We start from the raw sequence: 12155 nt of genomic DNA, 5'->3' as shown, positions 1-12155 counted from the left end.
TTACACAAGTCATCCTGTACTTGGCTAAAACAGAGACATGGAGGAGTAATGATTCAGCCATTGAATCGATTCTTTATGAATTATGATTATGAATTCTGCCAATTCAACTGAACCGATCTGCTAAAAAAAGAAATAAAAAGAATGAATCACTCTGCCCACAGCCTGAATAGATAATTTTGACATGAAATAGGAGGAGAAATACAGATGTTACTAATGGCATTAAGGTTATGTTTCCCTCAGGTGTATGGAATGTGGAAGTGTTTATCTTGCTATTTCATGTCAAAAAGGCTGTGAACCACGTCTATTGATAAGAAATGCTTCAAATCAAATCATTCATGACTCTTAAAGACCAAATGTTGTGGTAATGTAACGGAAAACTATGAATTGCAACTTTTTTTGTAGGTTTTTTTCACAGTCAATAATGTTTAAATAATAGCTGTTTTATTCCTCATAAAAGATAGTTTTACATTACTGCATATTTATATAATGCATGTAAAATTTTGCATAATAGTATCAAAATGTTGACTAATGTCATGGGTTCAAAATTGAGTCAAATCGTTCCATAACAGCTACTTAATTGTATTAAATCTCTTTCACATAAGATGTCATGTGAAATGCTTGTAATGTCTTTGTTCTTCTGCTGATTGTTGCTGTATGTTTTCTCCAATACCGGAGTTACTTCTTTACTTGTGGAAAACCATGCAGACGAATGCCACCTGTGTGTCCCTCTGAATGTTAGTAACTGATGTTGGAGGGCAACTGGGCCAGTACGTCTGCACTTGTCCTGTCAGAATTATGAGGATTTAATCTTTAGCGGTGTTTCTCCTCAGGCGTCCTGGTGTCCGTGTCTAAAACGTGTATAGACTACAGCAGACGAGCCTTGGCCCCCATAGTGTCCTTAGTCACCCTGCTCTTCAACAGTGTGCTCTGGCTTGGCTCGAGGGCCAAGAGCCCTCCAGGAAAAGGTACAACAACATAGAGCCTCCCCATTCTACATCAGCTCCCCATCATTCTCTCTTTCCTCCTCTGACTTTTATAGTTGTATTTTTTTTTCAGACTCACTAATCTTGGAGTGAGATTCTCCATGATCTCAAGAAAAAAATATTACAGTAGAGTTATAAGAAAATTTTAGGCTCATCTCTTCTTTACAGTTCAGTCAGACTCTCCTCTCTCTCTTGGTTTCCGCCTGAGCAACCTTCTCATCAGTCTTGATCTGAGTGGCTGAGTCATGGTCTATTTATATTTCATACTTGACCTTATTACCTTTCCTCTTGTCAGGCCGTGCATACCTGCCTGACTGTGTTTCATCTAAGGACATTTTGAGTGTTTCTTCGTAAATATCCACTTTACATCTTCATCCTATCCCTCCGCTGTACTTCTGTCTCTCTCTAGCCACTGTGAGTGACTAACCGTGATTGTGTGTGTGTGCGCGTGTGTGGGATGTGGGTGTGTTACCAGGTATCTTGGCGTCCTTCTCAGACTCGATGAAACAGGCAGTGTCCTCCAGTTTATCCCGTCTGTGGCTATTTAAGCAGAGCACTCTCCACAGGATGATTGGCAACAGGGCCAATGGCTATGAAGGAGAAGGTACCCAGCATTACTACAGAGGTTAAAGGTCAGGGGTCGGAGCCCCTGACCTCCCTGACCTCTCCTGCTGCTCCTTTATTACACTTGTTCATTCGCTGTCGTTCAACTCACCATTTCTCCTCTTTAGCTCACGTTAGATCAGGTTAAATATTTGAATTTGAATTAAATCGTCCTACTCTGCAACAGTGGTACGATTTAGTTTTTCTGAGGGTGAGGTGTAAGGGTCTGTGCAGAGAGTAGTTGTGGCCACTTTGAAGAGTCTCTGTCTCTTTGTGTCTTTTTTCTTCATCTGTCCAGTCTTCCTTATTCTGGTCTCTCCATTACTAAGCTGGTTCTTTTCCACAGATTCAGAAAAATTTCAGCCACTTTCACTGATGTTTCTTACACCAAAGTGTGGTTTTCACATCACTTTGTTCTTGTTTCTGTCACTTGTCACTTTGCATGTTCTGACGACCATTTTAGGTTTCGTGTACTTCTATTGGCATTTTCTCCATAAAGAAATGCAGCTCATTTGCCTAGTCTTGGTGGTATGCAGATTTTCTCCCCCTCCCTCTTTTTTGGAACATGGTTTTCTTCTCCATCACTTACCCCGTCATCACTTTCTCATGCAACATGTTGTTCTTGTTATGCAAATAAAAATATCATTGTGTTTGCAGCCCACTCCAGTTTCTGTGGAAGCATGAATGTGAAAGATCTCGTGACTGAAGATGCATCACATCTCACTCTCAATGGTTCCCTGTGTAAGTAGACAGACAGAGACACACACACACACACACACACACACTCAATACTTGGCTCACGATGGCCCGACTGACCCAGAGTTAATGCTATGCATGACCTGTATTGGGATCAGGGAGCAGAGGTTGTGTGAATGTCTTTACCCCGCCAGCAGCCTGTTGACCGCTTTGGACCTGCTACTAACCAGATGCTCGTCATTCTCAAGTCTGTCCAAACATTTTAGGGGCCGGTTTAACAACAAAACCTACTATTAGTGAAAACAGTTGAAGTTAAAAAGCTGTGTTGTGGGTCATTATATGAGGAACTAGAGCTGAAAGTGAGTGTCAAGTGAAGTTGCCCAGATGTCCTTTGCTCAACAAGGCTGGTGTCAAACAATTACAATCAGGCTTGCAATGAAAGACTTAAAGTCAAGGGAGAGAACAATGAAAGTGCTTACCAGTCAGGAGACATGATTGTGGAATAGTGACTAGAGAAACTAGAAAGCGGTGGCTTCGCAAAAAGTGTTGTTCCACGAAACTGTGCATGCTGTGTCATCGCATGTGTTGCATTTGGCAATGTGCAGTATACGCAGTGGGGGCCATTGCTTTTTTTATTATTATTATTTTTCATCATTATATACATATTGTTTGGTGTTGCTATTTGACTTACATTATTTTTGCATTATTTGCTGAATGATTACTTTGCATTTTAGTTTGTGTAATCTGTGTTGTCATTCCTACATCTTTTGTATTTGTTTTCTTTTCTTCTTGTCTGCTATCCATCATTTTGGCTGACACAGGTGATGACTGTAAAGGGAAGCAGTACTCTGAGACGCGCACCGTCCTCCTCACACAGTCCTCCAGGCCCCGGCGCCTGGCAGGGGCGCTGTGGAGTCTCCTAGCTTACGCAGGTTAATTAGTACTTCTCTTATTTTGAGATGAGATCCAGTAAAAATGCTACCACAAGGCTGTTTTCAACTCTGAGTATCACTCAGCTCTCCTGTGAATGCAGATGATTGACCCTCTGTCCTGATCATTTTAGTCTGATTGTTGGTCTTCCTCCTGTATTGTCTTGCAGGTTACTGCCTGCTCCAGCCAGGTCACTGTGTGGTGACAGCAGGCAAAGCGCTGGGATCAGGGGTTGGCACAGTGTTTCAGAGGCTGCTCTCACTGCTCTGGATGCTCCTGGCAGCTCCAGGTTGGTGACATTTTGACTCATCATCTTAGAAGAGTCTCTTCTCTCAGTGTCTTCTGTGAGCAGCACGCTCTGAATGTCTTATCATTTTCAATTTGAATGTTGCTTTTCCAGTGAAGGCAGGCAGAGGAATTCTGTGGTTTCTTGCAACAGGATGGTACCAGCTGGTGTCTCTCATGTCTCTCCTAAACGTCTTCTTTTTGACACGGTATGAACTTAGTTCCCCATCTTTCCTCAAACCTTGCATGTAAAATGTTGCTTCAGCTTAGAATTGTGGATTTGAAAACTTTAAGAGGTGAAATATCTCTCAAAGTGTTGAACCGCCACGGTGTGGTAGCCTATATTTAAATAAGTTGCTGTTACTGTATTATTCACAATCATGTCAAGTCATAAATAAGTCATTGGTTTGGTTCTTCATATGTAGACTCAGCTCAGTAGTTATCTGTCAAAGTGCACTTTGTGCAGGTTAAAGGTGCATAAAATTGCCAAGGGTTGATTAAAGTGAGGATGTTTAGACTCAACTGAGGAAAAAATGTAGAATAAGCAACAGTGTAATCTATTCATGAATATGGCTGAGTCAGAACATGTAGACTCAGCTGTCAATTTCTATGCTTATTCCACAGTTTTCGTCAGTTGAGTCTAAAGGGTCCTCACTTCAGTCAAATCTCTTCAGTTTTGTATGGTGTACCTTTAACAAAATCGTAAAAATTATCACACTGATTTGTTTTTGTTTTGTATTACTAGTAAAGTATGGACTGTGCAAAACACATTGCTTATGACAGAAATGATTTAATTATTTACTTGTGTCTCTTTAATATTGCATCTTTATTGAATAATTCAGCATTATCTCTCAGGGGGAGAAAGGTTACTGTGTTCTGTCATTTCCTCTCTGTGAAGTGTTGAGTCTTCATAGATGAAGCTCACTGTGAGTTTTGTGTGTGGTTCTGTTCCAGGTGCTTGCCAAAACTATGGAAACTCCTGCTGTTCCTTCTGCCTCTCTTGCTACTTTTAGGTGAGTTCATAAGAGTTCACAACACACTCTGCTTTACAGCAGGTGCAGCCCACTTCACAGGCACATTACAGACAGATCAGTCAGTCATACAGCAGTGGATGTACTAACCAGCACACATCCCCAGAGTATACTACAAATCCAGTACCAGATTCAGGTCACTTTCTCTGGGCTGCTAGAGAGAGAACTTCCCTCCCTCTGGATCAGCCCTACTCTCACACACTTACACAGCAGCACAGCACACACATACACACGCCTCTTTCCTTTCTAACTTGGTGATTTACAACCTGAACCCTTTATGTATTTTCTCTCTGTAGCTTTATGGTTGTGGGGTCCGTCCACTGCAGCCTTGCTCGCCTACCTCCCTGCCATAAACCTAACTGAGTGGCGATCAGCATCTCCCTTCACCCTCCTGTCCAGCTTGGTGCTGGTTTCTGCTCCAGCGCCCACCTCGGCCCCTGTCCCAGCACCAGACACTCCACTGGAATGGACCCCAGCAACCCCGGTCTCACAGGCCCCGGTAAGGGAAAGAGAAGCACTGCGGCATAATGAGAGCACTAAGCATGAGGGGGTTGTGTGTGTGTGTGTGTGTGTGTGTGTGTGTGTGTGTGTGTGTGTGTGTGTGTGTGTGTGTGTGTGTGTGTGTGTGTGTGTGTGTGTGTGTGTGTGTGTGTGTGTGTGTGTGTGTGTGCATAGTTGACCTCATTAGATGGAGTGTCCTGTGGTTCAAGCATCTCTAACTCAATAGAGGCATTTTTTTTATTGTGATCACAGTGCCTTCTCCCTGTACACAAATACAAAAATACATATCAGGTGCAAGACAAAAAAACAGAAAAGCAGTGGGGGAAAAAAAGGGTAGAGTCTGCATACTGCATTAACAATTGTACATCACACAGGCTTTGACTTCATATAATGCACATTTCTACTGTATTGTCTGTATTTCCATGCATATTACCATTTCTTTTCTCTGTCTCATGATTCCTTCATTCTCCGCTTTTCCCAGCCGGTCCTCCCCCCAGTAGTGGTGTCTAGTTTGGACATGGAGCGCCTGGAACGGGTGGAACACCAGCTGGCCCTGCTATGGGACCGGGTCCAGCAAGGTGATCAGGAGCAGGAGCGGCGCCATGGAGACACTCTGAACCTCTACAACACCCTGAAGGAGCAGCTCCACACAGAGACCGACAGGGACAGCCTGGGACTGTGGGTGTCCTCCCTGCTGGAGCAGAGGCTCAGTCTGCTGCGAAGAGAGCTTGAGCAAGAGGGCACAGAGAGAGCACAGGTACCGGCACGCATCCTGTTTGTGTTGACTTACAAGAGATTGTTGTTTTGTGCCTTTGACCTCTTTAACTGTGCATGTGTCTTGTTTTTCTTGTTTCTCTTATCTGCTGTCCTCAGACTGAGGAGCAGCAGAGGCAGCAGCAGCAGAGTCATGCGGAACGGCTAGTTGAGGTGGAGGGGTTGCTGAACCTTTTGGCTGCCAAGACTGAGGTACAACAGTGTGTCTGCCTTTCCACTGAGAAAATACCTTGAAAATGTGCAAATTTGTGCTGTGTGTAGAGAAAATGTGAAATGCACTGTGACTAGAGAAAACATCTCACCTCAGCTGTGGGACCTGAGTTTACGCTCAGTCTTGGCAAGAACCTGCCCCACTGAACTGTCCTTGAGCAAGACACTGAATCTCTGTCAGAGGCGCTGTGCTGTAGCTGACCTCGACCATGACCACTAACCTCACGGTGGAGGTGGACAGTCAGAAAGACTAGAAATGTACTGATACTGATACTGGTATCAACACTGATCTCAGGCTAAAATTGAGTATCAGGCCACACTTTATTTGGACTGTGCAATAGGATTAGATTGATACAGAGATGATAGTAAGATGAATATTTATCAATGGACAGTCCAAGTGAACTGAGGCCAAGTGTCATATGAGATTTTACAAAAGACTAATATCCAATGCCAAAAGCCCTGAGTAACATGTCAGAAATAAAAGCAGACTGTCTTGATTTTCTCCATTTTAGACACACAGAAGGCTGTATTTCTCAAATGATGAGAAAAAGTAGGATTTTATGTTGTTTTTGTCCAATAACTCCAAAGTAATGCTTCAAGCCTGCACTGTTCTGTCAAAGTAAAAGACTGGACTGGTGTCGGTCAGTGCTCAGGTACTTGATGTTGAAATTGAAAAAGTGGTATTGGTGCCCCTATTTTCAAGAGAATTTCATACATGGATCAAAAAAGCATAACATTGCTAGATTTTTATCAAGTTTGCACCAGACTGTGTATTCTGGGAGTACACACTCATTTATCAGAGGATTATCATTACCAAGGTGTATATCAACATCACACAGTATGCATTTAGGGGGGCACTTGGAAGCGCTATAGTAGTGCTGTAGTAACCCTAAGCCTAAATAAAACTTTAAAGGACAGTCTGGTGTGAGACAATGCTGACTTGTGTGCCATTAGCATCTAATTTGTATGTAATGTCACTGATGCAGAAGGTGCAGCAGAAACAGCAGCAGTATGAAGACGAGAGAGAGAAGAGAGAGAAAGAAGCTGTCAGTCAAACGGCAACTCCAGCTCCTGTCAGGTAAAACACTCAGAGGATTGTTTATTTTTTACATTTGAGGAAAATCAAGATAAATATTACAAGTAATTCTTAAAATCTTGAGTAATGAAAATGTTCTTTTTATATTTTGAAGTTTGTTTGCTAGGTTTTGGAGACTGTTTTTTGCAAACAATCCCAATTGATATCTGTTGTCTTTTCATCAGTGTGGGTGTGAAGCAGGAGGACCACGATGTCCTGCTTGCAGAGGTGCAGAGGCTTGAGGTGGAGCTAGGCAAGATCAGACAGGACCTGCAGGGGGTTATGGGATGCAAGGGCAAGTGCGAGCAGCTGGACACACTCCAGGAGACGGTATATAGCACAAATATTAACTCCTGTGTGAATGTACATTGAGATCAGTTGGAAGTAGTACATCTTTTACCCTTAATGTGATGCTGTTGCCCAGACGACAGTATATTTCATGGCCACTATAATTATAATATGAATCTTTTCGTCTCTCCCAGATATCAGCCCAGGTGTCAGCTCAGGTATCTTCCCAGGTACGTAAGGAGCTGCAGGCTCTGTTCTTTGGCAGCGGCCAGGCAGGAGAGGAGCAGGGTGCAGTGCCAGAGTCTCTGATCAGCTGGCTGTCCCAGCGCTATGTGAGCACACCTGATCTGCAGGCCTCCCTGGCCTCGCTGGAGCTGAGCATCCTGAAGAACGTGACCCTGCAGCTGGAGCAGAGCCGAGCACAGACCCTGGCTGATGCAGAGACCCGGGCCAAGACCGTCACTGAGATGGTAACTGGCAGCGTCCAGCATACTGCCACTGCTGAGGGACTTTCTGAGGAGGTGAATGGTCTTCATTTTCCTCTTAGCTACACCCAAATCATATGTAATCTAACAAAAGTGCACTGAGAGCTGTTAAGCATGTCTTTGAGACTATTACATTCTTTATTTAACCTTTGCCATGTGAACCTCTCCTCCAGCAAGTGCATCTAATCGTCCAGAACGCTTTGAAGCTCTACTCCCAGGATCGGACGGGCCTGGTTGACTATGCCCTCGAGTCTGGAGGTAAGAACAATAACTCGCAAGGCAGTAGTTGGTCCCTGGAATGACTAGTAAAGATTAACAAGCTTGCTAAGCCAAACTCAGCACTTCACACTAATATACACAATTTTTGTTAATATAATGAGGTGAGCAGTCATCAGCCAGCTCAGGAGACACCAAAACTCAGGTTGTTATTCACCTGTTGACCTGTAGACTTTTAAAACTGTTTTTATGGTCTTTCATTTGAACACTGCATTGTGGCCCAGGCAGTTTGCATGTGATATTTAACAGAATACCATAACAATACTGATCTAGCTGTGTGTGTGTGTGTGTGTGTGTGTGTTTCAGGTGGCAGCATCCTGAGTACTCGCTGCTCTGAAACCTATGAGACCAAGACAGCCCTCATGAGTCTGTTCGGCCTGCCTCTCTGGTACTTCTCCCAGTCTCCACGTGTTGTCATCCAGGTGAGACTCGGCACTGGAGCTGCAGATGAGTGGGAAGAGAAACTCTCCATCCAATTGATGAGAGAAAGATATTATTATGATAGGACTATGGTCTTGGGGATTTTTATATTTACCCCATAAACTTTAGCGCTCATTTAGTTGTTGAGTTTGTCTGAATGGTTGGTTGGTAGGTATAAATTATCTCTGGGGTGCAGTGGTTAATCTGCTTCCAGTTTTGTTTGTATCCCAGTTTTTAGGCCAGAGTTTAATTTAACTGACTCAGGATCAAAGCTCTTTAACATACCGAGAATTCAGCAAAGGTTGTGCAACTTGGCAGCAGAATATTATCAGTAATCAAAAGCAGTGTTGAGTGCTCTACAATATGAAATTTGTTGCTGCGGTTTCACACCAGGAGGTGGGACTTAACATGCAAAAACTACGCTGAAAATTGCAGTTCAGCACACCACACTATGAGTCGGTGAACTGAGGACAACAGAATCAGTGTTTTCTGTTTTGGTGTGGAATCATCACACTCTTATTAATTACAGGAAACACTATCACTTGGCTGCTGTTATGTACCTCATCTTCTCTTTCCTTTCCACACTCTGTGCCATCAGCCTGACGTGTACCCTGGTAACTGCTGGGCGTTCAAAGGCTCCCAGGGCTATCTGGTGATCCGGCTGTCCCTGAGGATCCTGCCCACAGCCTTCTGCCTGGAGCACATCCCCAAGGCCCTGTCCCCGACTGGAAACATCACCAGTGCCCCACGCAACTTCACTGTCTTTGTAAGAAACATACTGATGCAAAACCCTGCAAGCAAGACACTGAGAGCATCATCATGTGGTGCCTAATTTCAACAGCGACCTTTATTTCTACTGATGCTCTACTTGTTTTGTTTGTGTTCACAGGGTCTAGATGATGAGTACCAAGAGGAAGGCAAGCTGTTGGGTCACTACATATACCAGGAGGATGGAGAATCACTGCAGACCTTCCCTGTCACGGTAATAAACAAGCATTTCAAGCCATGCTGGAATACAGACAAGACTAATCAGTCGACAGCATAATGCAAAACATTCTCTTCTCTCCTTATCAGGAGAAGAATGACAAGGCCTTCCAGATCATCGAGGTGCGAGTGCTGTCTAACTGGGGCCATCCAGAGTACACCTGCCTCTACCGCTTCAGAGTCCATGGGGAACCACGGCCTCAGTGAATCAACCACTACCACACACTCTCATATAGTACATATCACTCTATCTGTACATAGTTCTGGCCTCTAAAACAATGGAGGGGACTCGGCAAAACTCGTGGACAATGTCTGTATGAAAGACTCTAATAAATGAAGTTTTGGACTGTTAATGAAATGTGCCCTGAGAGAATCATGAAAGTTTGTTTTGTACGATGAACTGAAAGAGTCATGGACAAGATTGTTTGGGAATGTCACGGATCACAGAAGAGGAGTTTGACAATGGAAAAAGTGAAAAGCCCCTATCCCGCTCCTTAAACCACCTCTTGCACTGAATCGGCCCAGGAGGGCGCCAGGCCCCAGCGGTTGCAGCTGACAAATCCATCCCCCTTTATCAGCACCTCCTGCTTCTTTTGGAAGGTGGAAGCTTAGAGTCGGGGACGACAGACTCATCTCTCTCATTTCCTCACACCCCTCTGCCCTTAGTCTCATTTGGTTTATGTTCTTAATCTTGTTTATTTCACTGTAGACTCTGTGCGGGTCTACTGGATTTTCAGGATCAAAGCCACTGCATCTTTGCCTGCGACGCTGTCCAGGCATGTCACTCCATTTGTCTCTGTCAAATCTCCAAAGTGACTTTAATTCTGCTATTGCTTGGACCAGACCACACTCAACAGGGGCATATTGGACAAGTGAGGTTTGCTGCTGGTGTTCCCTAGATTTTCCATGGCAACGCTTGGCATCTTGCATCCACACAGCCACCACTGAGCTCTTTAATCTGGAGCTCAGCACACTGCATATGGACAGGCTTTGAATGTTTTTTTCCAGGGTAGGCTTGATGCAAGTTATCCTCGATTTCTCCACACTGCTACACTAATAACCACTGACCTGAGCTCCACATGCCTAGACAATAAGGAGGTCCTGTATTATGTACATTAAGCAACATAGACCAAGTACACGTATGGCTATGGATGGACTCCAGCATTAAGTCTAGCATGTGACTCCCGTACCTTACTCCAACTTTCACACACATCATGGACTGACATGAATGCAAGAGAGTGTAACATCTGTGAAAGTCTGTGAGTCCTGTGCCTGGATCTCGAATCACCGTTAAATCTTGAAAGGTAAAAAAAAAAAAAAAAAAAAAACTACAGCAACCCCTGTAGACAAAAGTGTGTTTTTCTGTTTGTCAGGAGACTCCTAAGCCGATGCGATGGTCTGGCTCCCTCTAGCGCAGTTATAAACGTCCTCCTCACTAGGGCTCCCGCTATTCAGATACCCTGAAGGAATGTAAACTGTATATTTTATTGTTGATAGCTGGTCCTTTATATCTGCTTTTATCAGTGTTGCTTTATATAAAAAAGGATATACCCTGTCATTATTGTATTACTATCATGGTTATTATTTCTACTACAGGTCATTGTATTATATTGTTTGACTTTGTTTTTGTTTTGTTTTTTGGGGGGGTTGGGGGGTGGATAAATAGAGGATGCACTGTTACAACTCGATAAAGAAATGTTTGTGGCACAAGTCTTCACAATTTGTTTAAAAAAAGAGGGGTGTAGTCATCAATTCTGGTTGCACGGATGGGGAAGTCTAAAATGTTATGTATAAAAATATTTTGTTCATGATCCTATTTATTAACAAGTCAGTTAGTGACTGCAAGATACGACTTAGTGCAATGTATATTTTGTCAATACTATTCAGTGCTTTTGGAACCATCTTGAGACAGGAAGGTCTTTTTTTTTTTTTTTTTTTTTTTAGATAAATGGTTATTTTTGTTCTGTCATGAGATGGCTTAACTGCTTTGGAAAATATTCCAATAAAGAATTTAATTTTGAAGAGCTTTCCAGTGACCAATAACTTCATGACCAAATATTGCTCTTTTTTTTTTTTTTTTTTTTTTGTTTGAACACCACCTTCCAGCAGAGAAACCCTTGACTAACCACAGCATAGAAAACAGCCGGCGGTCTGCTGCCCTCTAGCGGCAAATTAGAGAATTGTAGAATATTTATTTATTTGGATCTTCATTAACAAGGTAGCGACTACTCCTCCGTGGGTCCACACCAGTCAACATTATAACACAAAACATTAAATCCTCATGCAAGAAAGTAACAACTGCTAAAATAATAATAATAATAATAATAATCAACAGCAATAGGCCTTTCAATAACGACAATTACAACAATGCCAAACCATCCACATTCTATTAGGAAATAATCGATTTATAATCATTTGATACAGCTAAAAAAAAAAATAATAATAATATAGTGTCATTTAAAACAGCGTATACAGTGACAGGGAAAACAAAATAAGAGAGGGACCGTTGCTCTGAGCCATTAGATATTTCTCGAGTATTTACTCCGCTTATGTCGAGGATGGTGCTGTGGATGCAAGCCGTCTAATCTTGAGTAAATAATCTGAGGGATGCACG

The 12155-nt window shown here is 43.0% G+C and overlaps 1 protein-coding gene across 6 annotated transcripts in view; it reads left to right on the top strand.

Annotated features, from left to right (window-relative positions):
* The window catches only part of sun1b (Sad1 and UNC84 domain containing 1b), a 32942-nt gene extending 21379 nt beyond the window's left edge, over positions 1 to 11563 (top strand). For 4 of the 6 annotated variants that reach the window (XM_030058027.1, XM_030058028.1, XM_030058025.1 and 1 more), the window contains exons 7-24: positions 831 to 965; positions 1459 to 1587; positions 2244 to 2327; positions 3104 to 3214; positions 3382 to 3501; positions 3613 to 3706; positions 4452 to 4510; positions 4825 to 5027; positions 5511 to 5786; positions 5903 to 5995; positions 7000 to 7091; positions 7274 to 7418; positions 7571 to 7897; positions 8035 to 8119; positions 8444 to 8559; positions 9156 to 9323; positions 9447 to 9539; positions 9632 to 11563. In XM_030058027.1, coding sequence (XP_029913887.1) covers positions 831 to 965; positions 1459 to 1587; positions 2244 to 2327; positions 3104 to 3214; positions 3382 to 3501; positions 3613 to 3706; positions 4452 to 4510; positions 4825 to 5027; positions 5511 to 5786; positions 5903 to 5995; positions 7000 to 7091; positions 7274 to 7418; positions 7571 to 7897; positions 8035 to 8119; positions 8444 to 8559; positions 9156 to 9323; positions 9447 to 9539; positions 9632 to 9748 — 2447 coding nt within the window. In that variant the 3' untranslated portion in view covers positions 9749 to 11563. The remainder of the gene's footprint in view (positions 1 to 830; positions 966 to 1458; positions 1588 to 2243; positions 2328 to 3103; positions 3215 to 3381; positions 3502 to 3612; positions 3707 to 4451; positions 4511 to 4824; positions 5028 to 5510; positions 5787 to 5902; positions 5996 to 6999; positions 7092 to 7273; positions 7419 to 7570; positions 7898 to 8034; positions 8120 to 8443; positions 8560 to 9155; positions 9324 to 9446; positions 9540 to 9631) is intronic. The other 2 variants (XM_030058026.1, XM_030058029.1) reach the window with 2 other exon arrangements.
* The last annotated feature ends 592 nt before the right edge of the window (positions 11564 to 12155 follow it).

Source organism: Myripristis murdjan, chromosome 8 (genome assembly GCF_902150065.1).
Source record: "Myripristis murdjan chromosome 8, fMyrMur1.1, whole genome shotgun sequence".
Taxonomy (NCBI): Eukaryota; Metazoa; Chordata; class Actinopteri; order Holocentriformes; family Holocentridae; genus Myripristis; species Myripristis murdjan.
The sequence above is the reverse complement of the archived record's forward strand: the minus strand, read 5'-3'. Positions and strand labels throughout refer to the sequence as shown.